We start from the raw sequence: 25,043 nt of genomic DNA, 5'->3' as shown, positions 1-25,043 counted from the left end.
CAAAATTGGATCTAGCCCCATTTTAATTTCTGGAAGACTTTTGGCATTTGGTAGCCATGGCTCTATTGACCGGAGTTGTCTGGACTCCGGATGTTGGTTGAAACTCTAAGTCAAAGGGATCAAAAGGTCTGTCAGTTTCAGGTTTGCACTCAGTGACAAACTTCACAAGGCTGTTAACCTCCCTCCCTTCTTCAGCTGCATCAGCGGTACCTGCCTCTGCCTCGTCTTCAACTGCAGAAGCTCCTCTCAACCTACCTGCACCTGGCTGGGGACTGCCTCCACTCGAGTGGTAGGCACATTTTAGTTTCTAACGATGGATCCTGTCATTTTAGTGTCTCCACCCCTGTTGGCTGTTCTATCCCTGTTTCTGTTTCTCTGGGTGTTGCCTCTGTAGCTGGACTAGAGTTTGATGGGCTGGAGCCTGAGCTTCTGTTGGAATCAGTAAGGCTGGGGTTGGAACCAGTACTTAAGGTTGGTTCCAGTGCTATGGGACTTAGCAATCGCTGGTTGTTCTGGTGACTGCTCAGTGGAGTGGCTGCTGGGGGTGCTGCCTGGGGTACTGTCACTTTCTAGCTCCGCCTCTTCTGTTCTGTCCACTTGTCTGTCTGCCACCCACTTTGATCTTCATGGTGTCTGTCCCTGTGGTGCGGTATTACATGCCCCGTCACGTTGTGTTGGTCCTCTTGGGGCGGCCTCACCGTCCCTTATCGGCCCAGTGGAAATCACCCGACACCCAGCTCTCTGGCGAGGTGCAGGTCCCTCTGGCCGTTAGCCCTTCTGCAGTGGTTGAGATGAAACCAAACGTCCTTACCATCAACTTTGAGTGCAATTCTAGTAGCCAACACAACCTTAAAAGGACCCTCTCTGCTTGGTTGATGCCACTTCTTTTTAAACAATTTGACGTATACCAGATAACCCAGTTGTACCCTTTGTACCTCGTCAGGTATTTGCTCCTCCCTGTCCTCAGTGGCACCTTTCACCTGTTGGAAAATTGTTTTGTGTATTCGGGTTAGCTGTCTCAAGTATTCACCTATTTCTCTTTCCAACTGCTCAAAGCTAGGTCCCTCACTTGGACCTCTGAGATAAGGAAGCGGCAACAGTCAACCCGTGAGTATTTCATGCGGGGTTAGATGTTATTTTGTTATTTTGTGATCTGATAGACATCAGTGCTAGTGGCAGAGTGTCCAACCAAGTAAGCTTTCCCTGACTGTCAGCTATGAACTTGGCTAGTTTGGTTTTCATGATGCCATTTGCGCTCTCAACAACACCATGTGATGGGGCTGTACACACACCCAAACCTCTGTTTGACGCCAACCTGTATAATTGTCTCTCTCAATACATGTGACAAAGGCTGAACTACTGTCTGATAAGATGGTATCTGGTATGCCAAATCTGGGAAAAACTTCCCAACACAAAAATTTCGCAGCTGTGCGATGATATTCCTTAGTTGATGGGACCACCTCAATCCACCTGCTAAATCTACAGATTACAACAAGAACATATCTCATTTGTCTCACTCGAGAATCAGTGCCTATATCAATGAAGTCCATCATGAGATTTTGAAAGGGGCCGTCCGGCATTGGGATGTGCACTAATGGGGGTGTGAGAGTCTTTCTTACATTATAGTGAGCACACACATCACATTCACTTAGCACCCTATCTACAGTCGCTGCCATGTAAGGTGACCACCATACTGCTTGGAGTTTTTTCAAAATCTGTCCCTTAGAACAGTGGTCACTTCCATGTGCCCAGATGATGGCACGATACAACAGTGAAAGTGGCAATACAAAATGTCCATGGCTACTTTTCCATAAGCCATTTGCCAGACCCTGACGCTGGATGCATATCGTTCCTCTTTGCAACCAAAGGCGCTTTTCAGCTTCTTCTACTCTATCTTCTGCTGTTATGAGGGAGTCTAGAGTAGAAAGGGGGGCACAATTTTGGATTGTCAATATTGGAGCCATTATTTCACCCAACGCTGCCTTCTTCACAGCTTCATCTACTAGATTATTTCCTTTGGCTACCAATGTGTTTTCTTTTTGATGAGCTGGACATTTTATGATGGCGATGGCAGTAGGAAGATGTAGGGCCTATATCAACTGTGACATGGCTTCTCCATGAGTGAAAGGAGTGCCGTCAGCCCTCAGGAAACCTCTTTGTTTCCATGTGTTAGCATGAATGTGGCAGACACCATGAGTATACACTGAGTCAGTGTATACATTTAGTTGTTTACCATGTGATAGTTTACACGCGGCTGTAAAGGCTTTTATTTCTGTCAATTGTGCAGAACATGGTAGATCAATTCTTTGCAACTGGATCGTTGTGAAGGTTTGCCCATCATTATTCAATTGCACAATATCATACCCTGCAAGAAGACCTGCAACATCATGGAAACATGAACCATCAAGAAATAGGGTAAGGTCTGCTTGAATAGGCTGTTTGTGGAGATCTTCTCAAGCACGCATTAAACCTGTCTGTTTCAGTCACACAATCATGCAGGATGCCTTCTGTGAGCAACACCACTTTGGTAGCTGGATTCAGAACATTACATGTTTGAATAGTGAGTTCTGGAGCAGACAGTATTACTTCATAACCCGTCCGTCAAGCCTGTGTCAGAACAAACCGTGGGCTCGTGACAAGGCATGCAGCTGATGTGATGTGTGCAAGACTACTGGATGACCCATGGTCAATGATGCAGCTTTTTGGTATGCGAAAGATGCATTAGACCTGCACATGCAAACCCTGATTTTTTCCGCTACATAGAGATGGAACGGCTTGGTGTAATCTGGATTGCAGAGTGCTGGAGCTTATTGCATGTCATTTTTTAAGGCCTGGAACACACAAGCAGCCTCCTATGTCCAGGAAAGTTGCACAGAGTTATTGATCTGTCCTGCTGCCCTATTAAAGCTCTCAACGGAACGGTTTTCAAAGCATGATCACAGACATTTGCCCAATCGTTTGCGGTTGTGGGGCTTTGGTGATCACCTCAAGCTGTGATGTGACCCCCATTTGCAAGGGCTGTCAGCACAGTGACAAAGTCTTTTTCACACTGCTCCCAGGTGGAGCTGCAAACCAACAGATCATCAAACACAACAACGTGTAACATTTGGCCTCTGGGGGTATGTTAGAAAGCAGAGTGTGTGGATCTGGATCAACCGCAGTCTCTGAGTTGACAATAGCATTGATTGCTCTTAAGTCACACACTAGTCAATACTCTGGTGAATGTGGCTTTTTTATGGGAAATATGGGCCTGTTGTATGGGCTTTTACCTTTGATCAACACCACTCCATCTTCATCAGTCCCATGACGTTGTCAAGTTGGTACTGTACCTCGAGTGGCATAGCCTTTTTAACCATTAGTTTAAAAAGGCTTTGTGTCATCTCATTTGCATTCCAGACACTTCCAGTTTCCTCTTTCCATGTGTTGGAAGGTGTATAGAAATTTCATCATCACCCAGTGGTTTACCTTCTAGTGTGGATGGGTCCATTTTTTCTGGATAGTGTTTTCTCAACTGCAGCCAAACTGCATTTCGATGTCCTCCAAATCCCTTATCATCCACAGACCTTTAATGCAGACTTGCGTTTGTGAGAACTTCTTCAGTCACATGTTTTCCTGCTATGTGCCTCAGGAGCACCTTGATGTGTCTCAGCGCAAGTCTGATGCTGGCCGTACTTTCTTCCAGTGCTGTGATCCATTTGTTATCTCCAGCGGAGAGATCAGGCAGTCTGTCAGCCAGCCCAGCCATAACCATAAATAACAATGGGACATAACGGTCTTGTCCTTGTCCTGAGTTGTGCTAGTAACTGGATATCTGATTGGGTGAGATCATATGACTGGTCAACATCCTCACTGTCTGTGTGACGAGGTTCTGGCCTACAAGGGATTCTGGAGGCCTGTAGCTTCTTCTCAAGCGTGTTGTTCCTGTAAGCCTCATGTTATGTTCTTTTTCAAGCATTGTGAGTTGTCTTACAGGCTCAGTGCTCTTATCCAACTCAGTCTTTTCTTCTTCTAGGTGCCAGTTGCTTTCCTCTGCCCATTTTACATTTTCTTCTTGGCATTTCCTGGCCATTGCATGTTTCAATGGTTCCGTCCTCAAGCTCTGACTCCAGTGTAAACAATGCCTCTGGGTTAGAACCCTGCCTTGGCCGTTCTCGGCTCTGAAACAGCCCTCTCACTCACTGTTAGCCCGTTAGCTACTTTAGCATTAGCTCTGGTTAGCGATGGCTTCTCCCTGCTCCTCTCCCTCTTCTGCTCTCTCCTGTTCAGTGTGTCAGATGTTTAGTTACTCCTCTGCCTCCTTTAGTGATAGTGGTACCTGTAACAAGTGTAGTTTATTTGCTGCGCTGGAGGCGAGGCTTAGGGATCTGGAAGCACGGCTCCGCACCGTGAATAATCCCTCTTTAGCTGTGATAGTTAGCAAGCCCACTGTAGCCAGTGCGGACCGACATAGCATAGCCTCTGATAGCCATCCCCTGGCAACCCCGTGCAGCCAGGTGACTGTCCGAGCGAAGTAGTAAGCTGAAGCCCACGGTACACCTCCCACCCCCAAGGACTACCAAGGACACCCCCAAGGACTACCAGGGTTGTGTCCTTGGAGCTACCAAGGACACAACCCTGGTCATTGGTAGCTCTATTTTGCAAAAAGGTGAAGTTAGTGACACCAGCAGCCATAGTCAAATGTATCCCTGGGGCCAGAGCGGGCGACGTTGAGTCAAATTTGAAGCTGCTGGCTAAGGCTAAACGTAAATATGGTAAGATTGTTATTCACGTCGGCGGCAATGACACCCGGTTACGTCAATCGGAGGTCACTAAAATTAACATAGAGTCAGTGTGTGAATATGCAAAGAAGATGTCGGACACCGTAATCTTCTTTGGACCCCTCCCCAATGTGACCAGTGATGACAGGTTTAGCCGCATGTCATCACTCAACTGCTGGTTGTTGTGGTGGTGTCCAGCAAATGATGTGGGCTTTGTTAATAATTGGCACTCCTTTTGGGTGAAACCTGGTCTTATCCGGAGGGACGGCATCCATCCCACTTTGGATGGAGCTACTCTACTCTCTAGAAATCTGGCCAAGTTTATTAGAGGCCCAAAAGCCATGACATCCCAGAGTTGGGACCAGGGTGCAGAGTCGCAGTCTTACACGCTTCTCTGAGCTTCCTCTAGCACAGTCACACACCCATAATGTAAATGTTATAAAAAACAGTGTCTGTCCCCCGACCACTTCATTTGTTTAAAGCTAAAATAAACAAAAGAGGAGTTGTACAAGAAAATCTCATAAAGAGTAAATCATCTCCTGTCAACAGCATCATAACAGGAGAATTAAATGCGGACTCTTGAACGTTAGGTCCTTATCAACCAAGGCTCATTTAGTCACTGATTTAATATCGGATAACCATATTGATTTATTATGCCTCACTGAGACCTGGCTTTATCCTGATGAGTACGTTAGCTTGAATGAATCCACTCCTCCTGGTCATATAAATAGTCACGTTGCGCGGGACACTGGCCGAGGAGGGGGAGTCGCTGCTACTTTGATCCAAGCTTAGCAATCACACTAAGGCTAAGCTAAACTATAGTTCATTTGAAAGCCTTTTTCTTAGTCTTTCTCACCCATCCTGGAAAACTCTTTAGCCAATTCTATTTGTCATAGTGTACGCCCCCCCCCCCCGGCCCTTACTCTGAATTTCTATCTGAATTCTCTGAGCTTATATCAAGTTTAGTGCTTAAATCAGACAAAATTATTATTGTTGGGGATTTTAACATTCACATGGATATTAATAATGATGGCCTTAGTTCTGCTTTCTCCACGCTTTTGGATTCAATTGGCTTCAGTCAGTGTGTACATAAACCCACCCACCGCTACAATCACACCCTCGATCTAATCCTTGCATACGGCATCGATATTGATGATTTATTAGTCTTTCCTGAGATTCCTGCTCTGTCAGACCATTATTTAATAACTTTCAATTTTTTATTACTCGACTACAAGCCTCTCAGTAAGAGTTACTATTCTAGTTGTCTATCTGATTCAGCAGTGGCTAAATTTAAGAAACTGATTCCTTCTGCATTGACATCATTACAATGTCTTACAGCGACTGACAATACTCCTACTAACTTAAGTCATTCTCAAATTGACTGTCTCGTCAATAATGCTACTGGCTCACTGCGATCAGCTCTCGACACTGCTGCACCCTTCAAGAAGAAAATAATGAAACAAAGAAAATTGGCTCCTTGGTTTAACCTCCAGATCCGCAAATTGAAACAAACATCGCGAAAATCTGAAAGACACTGGCGTTCAACCAAACTGGGAGAGTCCCGTTTAGTCTGGCTGGACAGTCTTAAAGTGTATAAGAAGGCCCTCCACCATGACAGGGCAAACTATTACTCATCATTAATTGAGGAAAACAAAAACAATCCCAGGTTTCTTTTCAGCACTGTAGCCAGGCTGACTCAGAGTCACAGCTCCATAGATCCTTGTATTCCTTCGGCCCAAAGCAGTGACGACTTTATGACTTTCTTTAATAATAAAATTAAAACTTTTCGAGATAAAATCCATCACCTCTTGCCCTTACCTGACTTGGACCCAGACACAGATAGCCTGGATATGGCAGCAAGGCCTGAAATTTATTTGGACCATTTCTCCCCCATTGACCTTTATCGACTCTACACTCTGATTTCTGCATCAAAGCCATCAACATGCCTGCTAGACCCCGTCCCAACTAAGCTCCTTAAGGAAGTTTTGCCCTTATTAGACAACTTATCTAATAATATCTATTAGATATCAATGCGTCTTTATTAACAGGCTACGTACCACAGTCTTTTAAAGTAGCTGTCATTAAACCTCTTCTAAAGAAGCCCACTCTCCATCCTGAGATTTTAGCTAACTATAGACCGATATCTAATCTCCCCTTTATTTCTAAAATCCTTGAGAGAGTGGTTGCTCATCAACTCTGTGACTTTCTCCAAGATAATAGTGTATTCAAGGACTTTCAGTCAGGCTTCAGAGTTCATCATAGTACAGAGACGGCACTTGCAAAAATTAATAATGACTTATTTATCGCTTCTGATACAGGTCTGGTTTCTGACACCATTGACCATCAAATCTTACTGCACAGACTGGAAAACCTAATTGGCCTTAAAGGAACGTCACTAGCCTGGTTTAAGTCATACTTATCAGATGGTTCCCAATTTGTTCACATCAACGATCAACCCTCTGCACATACTAAGGTCTGCTTTGGAGTGCCACAAGGTTCGTTGCTTGGACCAATCCTTTTTACTTTATATATGCTTCCTCTAGGCAACATAATTAGAAAACACTCTATAAACTTTCATTGTTATGCTGATGATACGCAATTATATCTATCTATGAAACCAGATGAAACTGATCAGCTATCTAGACTTCAAACATGTCTTAAGGATGTAAAAGCCTGGATGAGCCGTAATTTCCTGATGTTGAATTCAGACAAAACTGAAGTTATTGTTCTTGGCCCCAAACACCTCAGAAGCTCCTTTTCCAACAGTGTAATTTCTCTAGCTGGCATTACCTTGGCCTCTAGCACTACTGTACGGAACCTCTGAGTTTTATTTGATCAAGATTTATCTTTTGCCTCCCATATAAAACAAACTTCAAGGACGGCTTTCTTCCACTTGCATAACATCGCAAAAATTAGACATATTCTGTCCCAAAAAGATGCTGAAAACTTAGTACATGCATTTGTCACCTCTAGGCTGGATTACTGTAACTCCCTATTATTTGGTTGCCCCAACAAATCTCTTAGGTCTCTCCAACTGGTGCAGAACGCCACTGCTCGTGTTCTAACAGGAAGCAACAAGGGATCATATTTCTCCTGTTTTAGTTTCTTTGCACTGGCTCCCTGTAAAATCCAGGATTGAATTTAAAATCCTCCACCTAATTTACAAAGCTCTAAATGGTCAGGCTCCATCCTATCTGTCACAGCTCATAGTTCCTTACCAACCCTCAAGATCACTGCGCTCTGAAAATGCAGGGTTACTTGTGGTTCCCAAAGTTTCCAAAAGTAGGATAGGAACCAGAACCTTCAGCTACCACGCTCCTCTCCTATGGAACCATCTTCCAGTTTCGGTCAGGGAGGCAGACACCGTTTCAACTTTTAAGGGTAGACTTAAGTCCTTCCTCTTTGATAAAGCTTATAATTAGGGCTGGCTCAGATTGCCTGGACCAGCCCATAGTTAGGCTGACATAGGTTTAACCTACTGGGGGACTTTCTATGATACGCTGAGCTCGTTTTCCTTCTCTCAATGCTGCCATTGGAAAATGCATGTCTGTTAACTGCCTTGCCATTTGCAAGCTTAGCTTAGCCTCAGTAGTTTAGCTTAGCCTGGGTCTTTTGAACTGCACTACGCTAACCCTGTTGCCTCTCGGGAGCATTCCTACTCCCTTGTTTCCTAGTTTTCCTGGATCCTGGCCGTAACCTTGACTGTGCCTGATAGCTGTGCTGATGCTGCGACCCTGCCTTTGGCTGTGCTCGTGCTGTGGCTGTACTGATACTGTGCCCCCCGCTCGCCCTGATTGTGGTCTGGTCCTGGCTGCGCCGATGCTGTGATCTTGCCTTTGGACACCTATCAACCTGTGCATGAGACTCTTATCATTACCCTCAACATCATCATAGAGTGCAATTAATAATTTCACAACTATCGTTATTGTAATAGGACATGCATCTGTTTCTACTATTACTGTGCCTCTCTCCCCCTCTCTCAACCTCTCTCCCCCTCTCCTCCCCTCTCTCTTCCTCTTTCCTTTTTTGCCATGATTGTATTTAATTTGTTAATTAGGACATCTATTGCACATCTGTCTGTCCTGGAAGAGGGATCCCTCATCATCCTCTACCGCTCTTCCTGAGGTTTCTCCCCGTTACAGGGCTTCTTTTTCGGGAGTTTTTCTTTGGGTGAGGTGAGGGTCTAAGGGCAGAGGGATGTCGTACACTATAAAGCCCTCTGAGGCAAACCATGTTTTGTGATAATGGACTCTATAAATAAAATTGACTTGACTTGACTTTGTGCTTTGCTTAGGCATGAGGGGTGTTGTCTACCTCTGGTCCCTTTTCCTTCAGTAATTGTCAGATAGGTGGAATGGGATGGATGGGGAGTGGATGTGTCCGGCATTGAGAGGGATCTTTCAAACGCCATCCTTCTTTTTGCTGACTCTTGTCTCACTTGTTGATGGGCAGCTTCCAGCTCCTCTGTTTCCCGTCTCTGTTGTTTCAGCAGTTGCTGAATTTTGTAGTGCAGTGCCCTTTTCTGCATCTTTGGTTTCTTTCCTTTTGTGGCTGATTTGTATTGGTATTTCCTTATATCCTCTCTTCCTAAGGCATCACTTCTCTCAAAGTCTTCTCAGTCTGAGTCGCTTCCCTGTTCACTTTTAGAGCTACTTCTTATATGTCCTGTTTCTTTATATCTCTTTTGTTCTTGTCGAACATAAGCTTTAATTCCCTGTCTTCTCTTTGCATGTTCTTTGTCTTTTCTTCGTTGAGTATTACTGTTTACACTTCTCACATCCTCTTCACCTCCATCACCTTCAGTTTCTTCTGTCTGTGTTCATGTTAGCTTGATCTTCCCTTGAAGTTGGCCTTCCTCATTCCATTTCAGTTCCAGCCCATCTGTGGCTGTCGGAACTGGATACAGGCCCGCCCCCTCAGCAGTCTTGTTTGTATTGTATGGGGGAGGTTCTGGTCTCCATGTGGGGGATGTGAGAATGACTGTCGTCTCTGTTGTCTGTGGTTGTTCTTGTTTCATCATTTGTCGATATCCTTCCTGCTTGAACCATCCTAGCTCCTCTTTCTCTTTGAAACGTTCACACTTCTTTTTCATGTGTTTTTTTGACGTCGTGTCACATCCCTGCAAAGCCATCTGTCTACCTCATCACAACATGCCATATCAAAGGTGCCTTATTTGGGCCAATGAGTCTTACCTGTTGTTTTTTGGTGCCATTTATGTGTTGCGACACGGGGGTGGGGTGTTAGGATGAATAATGGACAGAGTTTAATAATTCTTTTAAAGACACCCAAACCGCTATTAGAGGAATTAATATTTGACAAATTAATTATCAGTTACCGACAACGCCACCCCAGGAATTTCACCTGGAGAATTGTACTAACCCTTTCCACAGTAGTTAAAGCACACAAGTTCATTTACTGATGAAAGCTTGAGACCGGGTCCAGCGTAAAAAATTAAGTTAATTTTATTTAACAATATATTATTTTACTTAACACAGTTTAGTAAAATCGTTATACACACACACACACCACGCATGCACTCACCCCTAAACAAATCCCACAAAATACACAAAGAGAAAGACAAATAATTAAATTAGGTTTTACATCAGGGTTAAATTAATGAACCACATATAAATTAACAAAACCGCACACAAAATACACAAAGAAGGGACAAATAACTAAATTGGGTTTTACATCAGGGTTAAATTAATGAACCCACATAGCTTAACAAAACCCAACACATGCAAGCAAAAGAAAACTGTCAAACAACCCAAAGCAAATAAAGATAATCAGAAATAATCTTGAATTCATCAAAACTGATAAACCCAAATAAACATGCAAGGCAACCAAAGAAAAATAATCAGGAATAAGTAAGCCAAAACAAACATGCAAAACAACCCAAACAATAAGCAAAGAAATAAAATAACAACTATCAAAAGTAACTAAACCCCAGTACACATGCAACACAATAGTAAAGAAAAAGAAACTATTACTAATAAACTTCAGTCCATGCTTAGGAAAAGGTTGAGATATGCACAGCCCAGGGTAGGGACAGCAATCACCTTAATGAGTGCCAGCAACAGCATGGTTGGAGATGTAAAGTCGGATGAATGGAAATAAACAATCGCCACACAAACAGGCACGCAAAACAGCAGCCAGCCGATGCGGCGTGCGAGGGAGGCAGAGTTAGAGCTGGTGGAAAGGGTCGCACACACATGTACCCTGCCATTGAAAGACATATTTTAGGATCTAAAAATTAACTATGCCGGTAACTTGGCATCACGATGTCTACATACCATCAGGAGTTGAATGAGCATGACAAAGTGAGGAAGAGAAGCACTCTGCGCCACAGCAGCATAATTACAAACGTGGCAGACCGCAGATCACTCTCCCATGCTGCAGCACATGAGATGAGGTGCAGGGGAGAGACACTCACCGCCCGGCGATTAACGCCGACAAGGGAGAGGAAGACCCAAGTTCAGGCACTGTATGAGAGACAAAAGCCAATGTTGATGATGACCGCGAAACTTTATGAAAAGCACACAGAACCATGCAGCACTGCACATACGCGGGATCGGCGAGCTGAGCGATCCGGCCGTGAGGTGATCAGGTGAAGCTACTGGTGGAAGCGGAGCACCTGGAAGCTTCGAGGCAAGAGAGCTCCCAGGGCACAACCACCCACCTTTATAGACTGCGCCCCCAGCAGAGACATGCTGATCCTGCGGCATTAATTAAGGCACCGCACAGCTACAGCCATACTGCTACATTCGCATGCAATGCTCGATCCGGAGCATTCGGAGCATGATCCGGATGTTGTTGCATAATCCGCTTGACTGGCCTTGCACCATCACCACACTTTCTGCTCACTGCAGCCCCCATGTAGACTTGTCTGGCACTGGTTATTCTAGGAATTTCAGCGTGATCTGGTCCTGTTCATATTAATACAATTAGTCAGTCAGTCATTTTCTGTAACCACTTGTCTTCGTAAGGGTTGCGGGGGGGCTGGAGCCAATCCCAGCTGTCATCGGGCGGAAGGCGGGGACACCCTGGACAGGTTGCCAGACTATCGCAAGGCTGACACATAGACAGACAACCATACACACTCAAGCCAATTTTAAGCCACCAATCAACCTGAGCAGCATGTCTTTGGACTGTGGGAAGAAGCCGGAGAAGACCGGAGAGAACCCATGCAGACATGGGGAGAACATGCAAACATGGATCGAACCCCCGTTCCAACTGGGTTTCGAACCAGGGACCCTCTTGCTGTAAGGCAATAGTGCTAACTACAACGCCACCGTGCCACCCTTAATACAATTAGTTTTTATAATTATATATATTTTTTTAAATCAGTTTTAGTCTTTGTATTGTTTCTCTCTGGAGGGATTCAGTTTATAGTTATCCCATCCGTCACTGTATTTTTCTTTTACTAGATAGCTAATTTGCCTGTTTCCCAATTCATTCTCCTGGGAACGATGAACACGCACAGCCATGGCTGTAAATTCTCTCCTTTTTCTCCTCTCACTTCTATAAATGGATGTAGAGGGATTACAATTTCTTCATTGGGTGATTTGGACAATGGCTCCAACCAGTGAGCTATCTTTTGCCACCAGATCTCATGCAGCAGCCTATACAATCATATGTGCGGAAACTGTTCTTTCTTGTCTTTCAAATTAAGGAATTTTGTTAATTGCCACAATTTGTAATTAATCAGTTGCTGGTCTTGCCACTGCTCCACACCTTCCTTGTCAATGTATGTTCGCTGTAACGAAAAATGTGTCCTTATTGCATACATCACCTCCTTCAGCTATATGTTCTGGTGTAAGTCACTTGTCCTCACGATTGTCACCTTCTACATTAATCATTTATCTTAAGAGTTATTTTAATGACTATATTTCCCTTAATATTTTGCCTTCTTACACAACCTTTTTATTTCCCTGTATTTACACAATACATATAAGCTCAGTTAGCAATATTTACAGCTACATGTACAGCGATTAATGCATAACTGTTCCTTTTTTCTTCCTCCCAAACTTTTCTGCAGTCAACAACTAGTCACGCTCACATGCACACCTACGGGCAGTTTTAGAGTCACCAATTAACCTGACATGCATGTCTTTGGACTTTTTCTGTTGATCACCTTTTTTCTGAGATACAGCTTCAGGTCCACCGTGGTCACTCTGGTACCTTCACGTCACTCTCCTGGCTGGCTCACCAGGAAATGTGGAAAACACCTCTAAGATCTAATTTAGCTGTTCTTGCAAGCTTTCTTCAAAAGTGGTGGTAGGTGTGGAAACCTCTGCCAAGGAGCACTGGAGATGAGCAAAGTCAGTTGCAAAGAAGAGCTTTATTGAGGTCTTCAATACACAACAACAAACTCGAGTCAACCCCGGGATTAGACTGAAATAACACTTTCCAAATGCTCGCTTTTATACTCTTTTGGAGATTCTGGGGACTCTCCGCCCTTTTCTGGAGACGCTACTTCAATGGGACAAAGTAGGCGGTTGATGGTTGAAAACAGCATTCTGGGATGGTTTTGTTGGTTATCGATGAGAGTACAGTAGCACTGGGTCTTGGTTTTAGAGAGAGCTTCCTTGTAGGAGTTCACATTGTCTTTGTAGGCCTGCAGGTGTATGGAGAGGCCAGATTTTTCATAGTCTCTCCAGCTGATGACCAGAGGCTTTCATGGAGCAGAGTTCAGGAGCTGGACAGGTGAGGGAGACAGAGCGGGTTTTAAGAGGGGCAGAGAGTTGAAGCTAAGGACAGTGCAATGTTGTAATAAGCTGCCAGGGCGTCCACCGTAGTCATGAGGGGTTTAGAGGCCAGGTGGGTAGTGTTGTGGGAAACACCTCTGAAGACTCAACTCAAACTTAGATCTAATTTAGCTATTCTTGCAAGCTTTCTTCAAAAGTGGTGGTAGGTGTGGTAGCTTCTGACAAGGAAAACTGAGGAGGACAGCATGATGATCAGAGACAGTGAGGTCAAGGCGTTGTAGCTGAAGGGGAGTAATGCCAGTGGAGCATACAAGATCCAATGTGAGACCTTTAGTGTGGCAGGGACTTTGAATACGCTGCGTGATCCTCCTCATCCACATCGTTGAAATTAGGTTAATAATCATCTATGACATTTAATTTATTAAGATGACTCTAAACTCTTTCTACTGTTGTCTTTCTGCAACAAGTGAGATTTTATAATAAGGCATCCATTTGCAGAGACAACAGCAAACAGAAAGGATCGAGTGAAGGTAAAGAGACTTTAGAAACTTATAACAATCTGGCCTGCCTGTGACAAAAAAACAAACATTTTCTAATAGAGATAGAATGACGGTGTTAAATTGACCCATATGCTTACATTGCAACCTGTTTCACAGCTGCCGGCTGCTGCCCTGTCGCTCAATACTGGACCAGTTTTAGAAATTCTTGTTCACATCAGTCTCTTAGACACATGGGAAGGCATGCATGGGAAAATAGGGTCCAGGTTAAAATATTCCAAAGTTTTACTGTAAGGATAACTTTAGCATTTTATGGGCCCTATTTTCCCAGTGTCCTATTTTCCCTGTTTCCCCATTAGTGCACAAGAGCCTGTACTACAGCCTGTAAAAAAATGTAGAATGTCTTCTATGGCTCTGGGAGAGCTTGGTCAAGTCTGACTAAATAAACCTGATGATGCCGAAGCAATGTAATCAGAGTTTTCATACCTAAGGCGTGAACACTGTCACAGATAATCTGTTTCAAACTGGAGATTTGGACTCTGACAGAAAGTCCCCATGATGCGACCTTACTTGGTTAGTTTCATAAAAGACTATCAAATTGCATGACAAGAAGTTAAGGAACCAGTGGTTTTGGATGCCTTATACTGATGCACTAAAGCATTTTGAGTTTAACCAATAGCAAACACCACAAAAGCCACAAATGTGTACCTCAAAATGTGGCAGACAGATTTTCATCATATTTGGTTTTAACCAAGATCTGAAGTGTCATAATGATTGGTGCATGTGGTCATGATGAGACGAGATTTGTAATAACCTAGAGACTAAAAACTTGGCACCATAACTGAAAGTGATGTCTAAGTGCTTTAAATCTCTTTGATCTCAATCAACCTGAGGGTAATGCCATATTCAGCCAAAAGAGTAAAAACTTTAACCGGCCATGCCCTTGACACCAAATCAAACACCAAACCTAACTTGAAATTTAACACAAATCTTAATGTCAGGGTGCTCCACAGAAACATCTCTTTTACAGTCAAGGCCACAGAAAGTCCCCATGATGCGACCTTGTATTAAAAACATAATATATTCTTTTGTAATTTGCAGAATTTGAAAAAAACATTACACTTTTTTTATTTTACTTTTCAACAACAAATTTAATTTACAGCATTGTGAGACTAAGATACAATCACTCTACAAATGAGCAATATTGGTAAAAAAGGGTTATGGAAGCCATCAATCAAAACCCTTCACAGAGATGAGGGCTTATCAGGAAATTGGCCATAACTCAGGTTGCCTAGGACCAAAGGGCAGGCCTTTGAGTGTGCAGTCACTGCATACATTGTTATGATAACACAGGTGTGTTTTTGGTCTCACCCCTTCATGAGACAAAATTAAACCAGTTGAAGCCACTTTTCTCAGGCTTATGAAGCCCAAAACCTGTTTGCTGCTGCTTGTGTTTTTTGGCAATGAAGCTACATTGTGTTGGCCAAGAAAGGACTTGAACACAAAGTTGCCGCTACAGCTATAATGGTTAAGATCTTTGTCTGTCACTTTCACCACACAAAAATTTGGTAACACGTTTTATGAAGCCCACGTCTAAAATGCATTGTAACACATTATGAACATGCTTATGATGTGTTATAATGCCTTTATATTGCTGTATGTCATTACAGTCGTCATTATACCAATGTCTTGAATGAATTATAAATTCATATAATACTTACTTATTAACACATATTTAGAATACTTTTTAACAATAGTCATCACACTATAAATCATTATAAAATGACTAAAACAGGTCAGGTGTCCATACTACATATTTGATCTTCGCTCACTGTATTTGCAAAGCTTAAAATGTATTAAAATTCTCACAGCTGTGGTGCATATTTTTTTAATACATTATAATCCCTATTATAATGTATTATAATGTGAGTATAACACATTGTAAGTGGTCACTGGGTGCTAAAGTAATGCTAAAGTAAGTAAAGTAATGAAATCCCTGTGATTATAAATCACTTTAAGTAGCCTTAAATAAAGTGACAAAGAATAAGATTGAGTCAATGCAAGAACAGCCCATAATATTCTGTAAAATGTATTGTTTTGAACAGGAACTAACATACAGTATAAACTTTGTGATGATGAACATCCCAAACAACATTCATTGTCTCAATTTGGAGAGTGTGTCAGAAGAGTGTCTTCTGTATTATTTAACTTTGATTCAGAGGCAAAACTCTGAAGACTGTGTTTTCTTACTGTATCTCAACAGTAAAATTCTAAAATTCTAGAGCACAAAAATAATTCTATGAAGCTGCCTTACTGCCGGATTTAGTGTGAATTCAGTCAAAGTTTGCACTTGTGTTTTATCCTATCTGCTGTTTGTCCACAAAACAAACATGTTGGGCATCATACACCTGGCGATGTATGAGATGTACCGAGCTTTAGAATCTGTAATGTTAAATCACACATTGGCCTGTAAGTCTTAGCAATGTAGAGTTGCTGAGTTTCGATAATTTTTATAAAGCATTATAAATTATCATGAGTGCTTATAACTATGATTATATAACACTGAGAGGCATTATAGTGCATTATAAGTATGTTCATAATACCTTATAATGCATGCAACTGTGAACCAAACCACAGCACCATATCCAGCACTTCGCCTGTAAGATTGGCTGAGAGCAGTCATCCAAACAGCTAATGCAATAATCGGATGCACAACTGAAGAAATTCTGTGCCAACCATCAGAAACCATCTCAGAGAAGCACACCTGTTTGCTCATCATTTTCACCAGGCTCTTGACCTGAGCATTGTCTTAACTGACTTGAGTGGGCAACTGCTCTCCTTTGATAGCATCTGGCACTTGAGAGAAGTGTTCTTTTCACAAATGAATCCCAGTTTACTCTGTACTTGGCAGACATCAACTGTTTTGTGGGCGAGTAGTTGGCTACTGCCAACATTGTGGCCTATGTTTACAGTGGTGTTATGTCAGATTTGCAACCAGTATTTAAGAGACATATAGCCATGAGTGCATATAAAAAGTCTTAGATATTTAACTTACACCTATGAAAAATGGAAGCAAAAACAAAAATATTGCATTTAAATATTTTTATTCTATGTCAATGCCTTTGAGGGGAGACCAAAAATGTACTCCTACATTTGAACTATGTTGTATATTGCATCTCCCCTCTCTCTATGACAATTAGCCTCATCTTGCTATGAGTGTGGCTGTGTGAAACAACTGAAAACACCTCTCAACTGGTCGGACAGCATGTCCAGTTCTGATCCTTACACTTCTACTTTACCCACAGCAACTGTCAACACTGGCTGTGGCACCAGTATCTGGAGACAGTCAGTGTAGACACTGATGACTAACTGCAACTGTGTAACCCAAGTTTTTATGTGTTCTTCATTTGCAGAATTATTTTAAAGCCTCCAGAGCTCTGACTGTACCTTCACTGTGGTAGGTGGATTTCAAAAGGCTGATGGTGTAGACCTCTGTTGACAAAGCAGCCATCATCAGTGCAGTCATGAGTCGGGGCATCATAACAGACAGGTTCAGGAAGCTGAAATTCCTCTATGAGCAGACAGAAATGATTACAATGTCTCAGTGTATCTTAAGGAGAGGATGTAACAAAAAAAAAATTATATTTATAATAGTCTTGGGTACTAATATTCATGGGTTTACCTATGATTATTATTTATTAATTGTCCAAAATAAAAAAATAACAAGCATCAGCTATTTTTTTGACACCTTGGCCGCATCTGCGGAAGCACGACTTTTCCATGATAGAGAAGCACTTATCAACTTCAGGGAAAATTGTGTGGGGCTTGGACTGAATGCTGCAGACAGCGTGAGGATCCAAACGGCATACACCAAACGGCCAGTCAGACCAGAGGGGAGAAAAGACACCAAAATTGCCGGATGAGAGGGAGGAGAGCCAGCATCAGGGCAAGGCTGACCTGACTTGGACTGAGAGCTGTTCCTCTATCAAGCCTTCTTCTGGCTAATGTCTGTTCACAGGAGGATCAAGTGGATGCAATGTGATTGAGGCTCACTCAGCAACGGAAAATCAGAGACTGCTCTGTGCACATCTTAACAGAGCCATGGTTAAAAGTGCAAGATCTGGGCAAAATTTTAACTTAAAACATAAAAAAATTAACTAACCCTATCAGTACAGTGTGAAGAAATCACATTTTTGATGTCATGTCCGAAATGCCAATGTATTGTATTGCAGCGATATCTACTGCAAAACTAATTAATTGAATTTACCATATGACAATGTCATGCAGCATCACATGATGAAAAATAGGTTTAACTGACATGAAATGACTTTTTGTAACATATAAGTATTGGTGATTCCAGCTGTAAACTACTGGGGTCTTGCAACATCATATGGTCACTAAACAAACTGACAGCACAATGACATTGTAACTTGTATCTGTTTATGAAGTCAGATGAAACTGATCAGTTACCTAGACTACGAGCACGTCTTAAGGACATAAAATCCTGGATGAGCCACAATTTCCTTATGTTAAATACAGACAAAACTGAAGTTATTGTTCTTTGCCCCAAACAGCTCAGAAACTCATTTTCTTAGGATATAATTTCTTTAGATGGCATTACCTTGGAGTTATATTGGATCAAGATGTATCTTTTGCCTTCTATATAAAACAAACTTCAAGGACTGCTTTCTTTCACTTGCGTAACATTGTAAAAATTATCCTGTCTCAAACAGACGCCGAAAAATTTATTTAAAAATTTAAATTTACGATTATGAGTTTTATAAATAAAATTGACTTGACTTGACATCACAACAGCTGCTGTTAGACACTGACACTATGTATACCATCCAGGGGTGTTGTCACATAGTATTTATGATGTTTAATTCAAGACATGACAACATCACATTAGTGTCTTCATATATGGGAGTAAGCACGTTGATTAACTTTACTTGATTAACTTAAGTGTGATCTTCCCTCTGCTGTAGAGAATTACACTAGATTGCAGGAAAGTTGATATTGTCTACACTTTTATAATGTCTACTTTCTTCTGTGGTACAAGATATACTGTACAAGTAGATAAGCTTGTATGGCAAGATGCCTCTTTTTCTCCTCTGGATGTTAATCCTGATTACGGGGCAGCGCTGCGCAAAGTTATATCTAGGTAGGTGTCCACTGCCTCAGATGTGCATTCTCCTCTTCCTCGTGTGGAAGCTTGGTTTACGTGTCAGCAGCGTGGCCTATGTTTGGCGCGGTTGGCGGGTCCATGGTAGGCATGGCTGTTACAGACGCTGTGGGCCCTGGATTGTGTTTCTTTAGTAATTTGAAAGATAAACTCCGACAATCATGTAGCAGTGGCAGTGGGTTTATATGACGTTGTTGGCATTATGCCGGCATGTGCTCTCTTGCTTTGCAGCAGCGCAGGCAGGTTGGCCAGCTGGAGTGCTGAGGTGGAAGCTTGGAGCCTGGGTGTAACAATCCATGCGTGACATACGGCACTGCTTTGCTGAGCCATTAAGTTGCTGCATCCCTCACTCTCTCTCTGTCTCTCCTCCTGTTAACTGGGAACCTGTGCCTCCACTTGAAGACAGGCTACACATAGCGGCACGAGGCTCATTGTCAAGCCCAGCCTCCGATCTGTCTTCTGCTGTTCTGTCTCCGCTCTTTTGTCCTCATATGATGTTTTCCTCCAGGCACACACTGCTCTGTAAGGTTTGGCTGGTGAATCACCTACATCGCGGCTGGACCACGTTTATCCAGCCCAGATGATAATATGAATTAAGCATCCCAGTCATTAAAGGGACATATCTGGAGGGTCGGTTAATTTGAAAAAACAGGTCATCAGGATTGTACTGCTTACGCGCTGTCTGTGCAGTTGCGAAATGGTGTGTTTTCTAGTGTAATTTAGCAAATTGTTGTGTGTGTGTGTGTGTGTAAGAAGACATTTTGGGCACAGTAATCATGGTAGCATTGGGCTCAGTGCAAGCGTGGTGTTAGGGTGACGTTTTGGTTATGTCATCAGCATCTTCATTGTGTGCCCCCCACACTACTAGCTATCACTAACCACACGTCTCTTCTCTCATTGGACAAGAGCTGTTGGACCGAGCAAGGTGCTGGTTGTTCCCTTCAGTGGTGGTCCCTTCGCTTCCCTTTGCAATAGTGCATTAAGGTGTTGTCCAGATGGTGCGGTTTTTCATGTGTCATGTGTAGCATCAGGACCCCTCCTCCTCTCCCTCAGCTAGCCCTTCTCATCGGTCAGCCAACAGCCCTGCTCCTGGTGGTTGATATTACAAACAGGCTGTGCCCTACGCTTCCTATTCATATTTCAGCATGTAGGCATTTTACTATTCATTGTCTAATTTAAAAAAAAAAAATTTTTTAAGAAAAAGCTGTTCATAAATTATTGCGTATTTTTGGAACGACGTCTTTGCTCAGGGATTTTTCCAACCTGTGTGACCTTTCACGTTTATTAGAGCTGTTGATTACTAGATTGTCTAAATTTCCTGGGAGTGAAATTTCCTCTAGGTGGCGTTGTCGGAAATCTGTAAAATCTGAATTTATAAGAGTCCTCCACTTGCACATCCACAAGGGTCCTTGTTGGGAAAATATGCAAACATTAATTTGCATGGTCTTTGTTTGATTTGTAAAAATCAAATAAAGAGGCCTGTCCCTAAGCATGGACCACTAGTCCTCACACACAGGCTGACTGAATGTAGCTGGACACTGGTTGCTGGGGAATGCATCCCTCTGACCTGAGCACCCAGGATACCCTGTAGAGATAAAAAACCAACAGTGTTTTGATAAATAATTCATCAGTGCCTGTTGTCTACGTCCATGGTCAGGTTTGAGATGTACAGCTCTGTGAGTGTGTGTGTGTGTGTGTGTGTGTGTGAGGCTTGTCTGTTATTATTAGTGTTATTTTTGAGGAGTTGTTAAACTCCTTGTAAAATTAATCTTAGATGTCAAACTAAAACTCTGACAAAAAACAAATAAAAATACGGAAAACATGACCTCAGTGTTCTTGTAGCCGTGGCCCTGTCTTGTTCTTGCTATTTTCATCAAAGGCATTTATTAGTCCCTCAGTGGGGTAATTAGTGCTCGAGCACCTACGACTGCAAGGACCCTCTTGGAATGCAAGGACCCTCTTCGAATGCAAGGAATTATTATTATTTTTCCATCAAATTAATTGCATTTTTGGATGTCTAAACATGATCAAAAACTCATTTAAGTTGGTACACACGTCAGGCCTGGTGAAGAATTTCATATTTTGGTGGTTTTGGAAATGAGGGTGGCAAAATGGCTCCACAGTGCCCCCTAACGTATAGCCCCACTGGCAGATTTCACCTACAATTATGAAATTCAGTACACTTATGTATCATGCCCAGATGCACAAAAAAGCCTCTTGGACTCACCCCCCAAACCTAACAAGAAGTCGGGGGTTTTGAATTTTGTGCTCTTTTTTGGCGATTTCGGGCCCCAAGCTTTTGCCATCTTGTCCTACAGGATTCATCCGATCAACTTCAGTTGTGGTGTGTCCATTCTCAACCCCTTCATGATTAAAAATTGTCACAGGTCTGCGCAAAACTTTTATGGTTTTCCCCTTATGTGGCATAGAATTTTGATGTCTCGCCATAAAAAAGGAAATTGTTGTAACTTTGAGGTACATTGTCCAATCTGCCTGAAACTTCATAAGTTTAGTAAGGGTCCCGCCCTGAACACATCAGTATGACAATATTCGCTAGTCGTGATAGCACCACCTAGTGGCCACAGGAAATATCGATTATTTATACTTTTATGAACTCGGCCTGCACAATTAATAGGATCTAGTTGAAATTCTGTCTGAATGGTCTTAAGACCTTCCCAATTGAAAGTTATCATCAAACATTTATATGGGTCCCACCCTGAATTGTCTGTACGACAATATTCACTATTTGTAATAGTGCCCCCTACTGGCAAGAGCCAGTAAGTCTTGAAGGATAATGATCTTTGGATTTACATGAGATTTACATGGTTTGGTCTACAATTGATGTCCACAAAGGTAACATGGAATTTCGGTCCTTTCCACTGCCACCGCTGCAAGTATTACACCATGGGATATAGCTAATTCCAGGGTCCAAACTCTCTCTGTACATTATCCGACTTTCACAGAAATAAACAACCGCTTCAGCTGGAGTCCCACCAGTACCCCAACATATGTGGGGGTGTGAGGGCCAGTTCATCGCTGCTTGCAGCTTTAATTTGCATTATTACAGCAGCAAAGAGATATGTATAAGATGGATAGCATGCAGTTTCAAGATAGCTTGATACAATAAAAGTGTAGACTAAAAAATGAACAAAAATAGTAAAAACAAAAATATCATCATATAGTTTTTGGTTACTCCTGCAGGTCTGGAAGCTTCCTACGACACTCTTAGCCTCTCACAAAGTCAAGGAGTCACTAGTTAATCTATGATCATTTCTAAGATACTTTATGATGCTGCTTTGAAACAAGGCCCAGTATTAAACATTATGTGATGCATTTAAGTTCAGAAAACATAAGTAATGCACTTCCTACATCTGTCTATCTCAACTTCCATTCAACAACAATCGCACATCACACAATATAATATAATTTAGCATAAATGATATACAAAAGGGTGCGCTTTAACATCATTTGTAGCACAACAGTGATGTGGTCAGCACCGATGTCCGTAAGCATCACTGACGTGCCACAGATGATGGTAAAGCACACCTGTGAGTGTAATATTGTGATGATATAACTATTACCAACAAAATAAAACATAAAACGTAAAAAAAATGTATTGATATTAATGGATCTCAGAATAAAAGGTTTTTTGCGACTGTCGTCTCAGACTCCATGCAAAAATGTGAATTACAAGGGTTACAATCAATTACACCAGTAGAATCTTATATGCAATGACATCAATTTTACTACTCCAGCAAGTAGGTAGAACCTTAGTAATATCCTACCGACACATTTTCTAGTCTTGGTTGAGAGTGCCGGCCAATTTGAGCTTACACTTTGTAGAGATTGTGGGGTTTCCCAAACTGAATAAATACACCAGATTTAAACACCAAATTGCCTTGCTAGCTTAGTCTTGTTATAACTAAGATATCTGCTGAAAAAAATAAATTTTCAGTGTCCAGATTTAGGTATTATATCTGTAGACCTTACCCGTATTTTGAAGCTAGTAGTGCCATGTCACTGGCACAGATCGAGGATGCCAACGCATGCCAAACATTTCCAATAACTCAAGAGCATGGTGGAGTCCAAAATTTAAAATTAATTTACAACATATTACCTAATGAAATATTCTGCTTCAATCCATATTTGATGACACAAAACATTTTTTTCATGGTGGTCACAATCAGTTAGCCTTTATAAGTGTTGTAACAAAGTCCACATTTCCTATTATGGCTTGTGGTGGACTTTGTAGGCTGCAGTTATGTTTACTGTTTAGTGTTCCAAAACGCAAATGGCACTTTTGGTCTTTGTTTAAAATGTGTCTGTTCAGAAAATGAGGATTTATGCTAGTTACTATCATCTTTATGTTAATTTATAGTTTACAACATTAGTGAGTTGGTTGTATATATATAATAGTCAAAGCTATTCGTCAAGCACTCATCTATTGAGCTTCTTATATATGTGACGTGAAATGCCTGATACTTCTCTGCCCTGCTCCATGTTCCCCACCATATAAATGTATTATCGATTTTATCCACCGCTGCAGTGGATAAAATACTGGAGTAATATTTGTGGTGATGAGGAAGATGTGCTGTCATGCTGATTTGATCAAATTCTAAATGTCTAGTTGACAAATCAGATTGCTTGGTCAGAATCAGAGCCCTTTAAGAGAGAGTGGTGTCATCTCCATTCGCTCCAATGGACCGTTTTTTTCACAGCAATGGCGGAACATGGAGCATCTCAATAGTTCCCAGAAGTAGCATTAATTGCTTAGTAATTACAGCAGAAAAGACTGTAATGGGCTTTAACAGGGTAAGACGTCAAAAGAGTCGTTCTTTATATTATCAGCATATCTTAGCTAATTAAAATGTGCATTAAAGCATGATATTAGATAATCAGTCAGTCAGTCATTTTCCGGAACCGCTTGTCCTCTTAAGGGTCGCGGGGGGGCTGGAGCCAATCCCAGCTGTCATTGGGCGGAAGGCGGGGAACACCCTGGACAGTTCGCAAGACCATCGCAGGGCTGATATTGGATAATCTGCCACTAAATTAGTAGATTTACGAAGCAATAACAGATATGCCAACAGAGTAAGCTAATGTTAGTACAATGTACTGTATATACTGAACACATTTTGTTAGCCGCTAACAGCCTGTTAATTTAAAATGTCCTGCTCTTGAGTAATTTCATCTAACATTAAGGATTTAAAGGGGAGAAAAGGCTTGTGTGATTTATTTTACAGGTCATTGTGAGTTACATGTCAGCTTTGTTAGAGATAACTGCTTGATAGCAGAGTGCTATTTTGTGGTACATAGGTATTGATATGGATTAAGAGTGCATATTTCAGACATCTAGACAGAAGGTAAAAAAAAATATTACTGTAAACGGAAACGTAATTTAAGGGTGAATGTTTTTAGCTTTGTGATTCTGTTGACTCCATTTGTTTGGTTTTTTTTTTTATGTTACAGCTCAGCTGATTTTCCATTGATGGCAAAGGGAGGGAAGCTGAAAGACTTGAATGAGATCACAGGGTAAATCATTTAGAAAAATAAAACAGACTAGGCTTAATGGGGAATTATTCTAAACACTGACACTGTAACACTACTGTATTATGTTATTTTTTTATGGTGTTGTAATCTTGTTATTGTATATTGGTAACTTAGAAAAGGCGTACTGGGTGCTTGAGGAACTATTTCAAAGCGGGTTATAAAAACGCAGAAGGCTCTAGTTTAATGCAGTTTATTAACGTATAAATCCAGTAGAGGGCAGTATTACACAGCTTAATGAAGGCTCTCCTCTGGAGCGTAGATCCGACTAATTCACGCATTCACATGCAGTGGTTTACATTTTGTATTGAAATCACTCCTTTATATTCACAGTAGTGTGACGACATAGAACAAT

General features: G+C 41.9%; 1 protein-coding gene across 1 annotated transcript in view; it reads right to left on the bottom strand.

The window, feature by feature from the left end:
* The window catches only part of kiss1 (KiSS-1 metastasis suppressor), a 29,797-nt gene extending 12,294 nt beyond the window's left edge, over positions 1 to 17,503 (bottom strand). The window contains exon 1 of the mRNA XM_042511204.1: positions 17,410 to 17,503. Within this exon, the coding sequence (XP_042367138.1) occupies positions 17,410 to 17,503 (94 nt within the window). The remainder of the gene's footprint in view (positions 1 to 17,409) is intronic.
* Between the last annotated feature and the right edge of the window lie 7,540 nt (positions 17,504 to 25,043).

The sequence above is a fragment of the Plectropomus leopardus genome, chromosome 2, assembly GCF_026936395.1.
Source record: "Plectropomus leopardus strain MGB_pleo_1.0 chromosome 2, ASM2693639v1, whole genome shotgun sequence".
Taxonomy (NCBI): Eukaryota; Metazoa; Chordata; class Actinopteri; order Perciformes; family Serranidae; genus Plectropomus; species Plectropomus leopardus.
The sequence above is the reverse complement of the archived record's forward strand: the minus strand, read 5'-3'. Positions and strand labels throughout refer to the sequence as shown.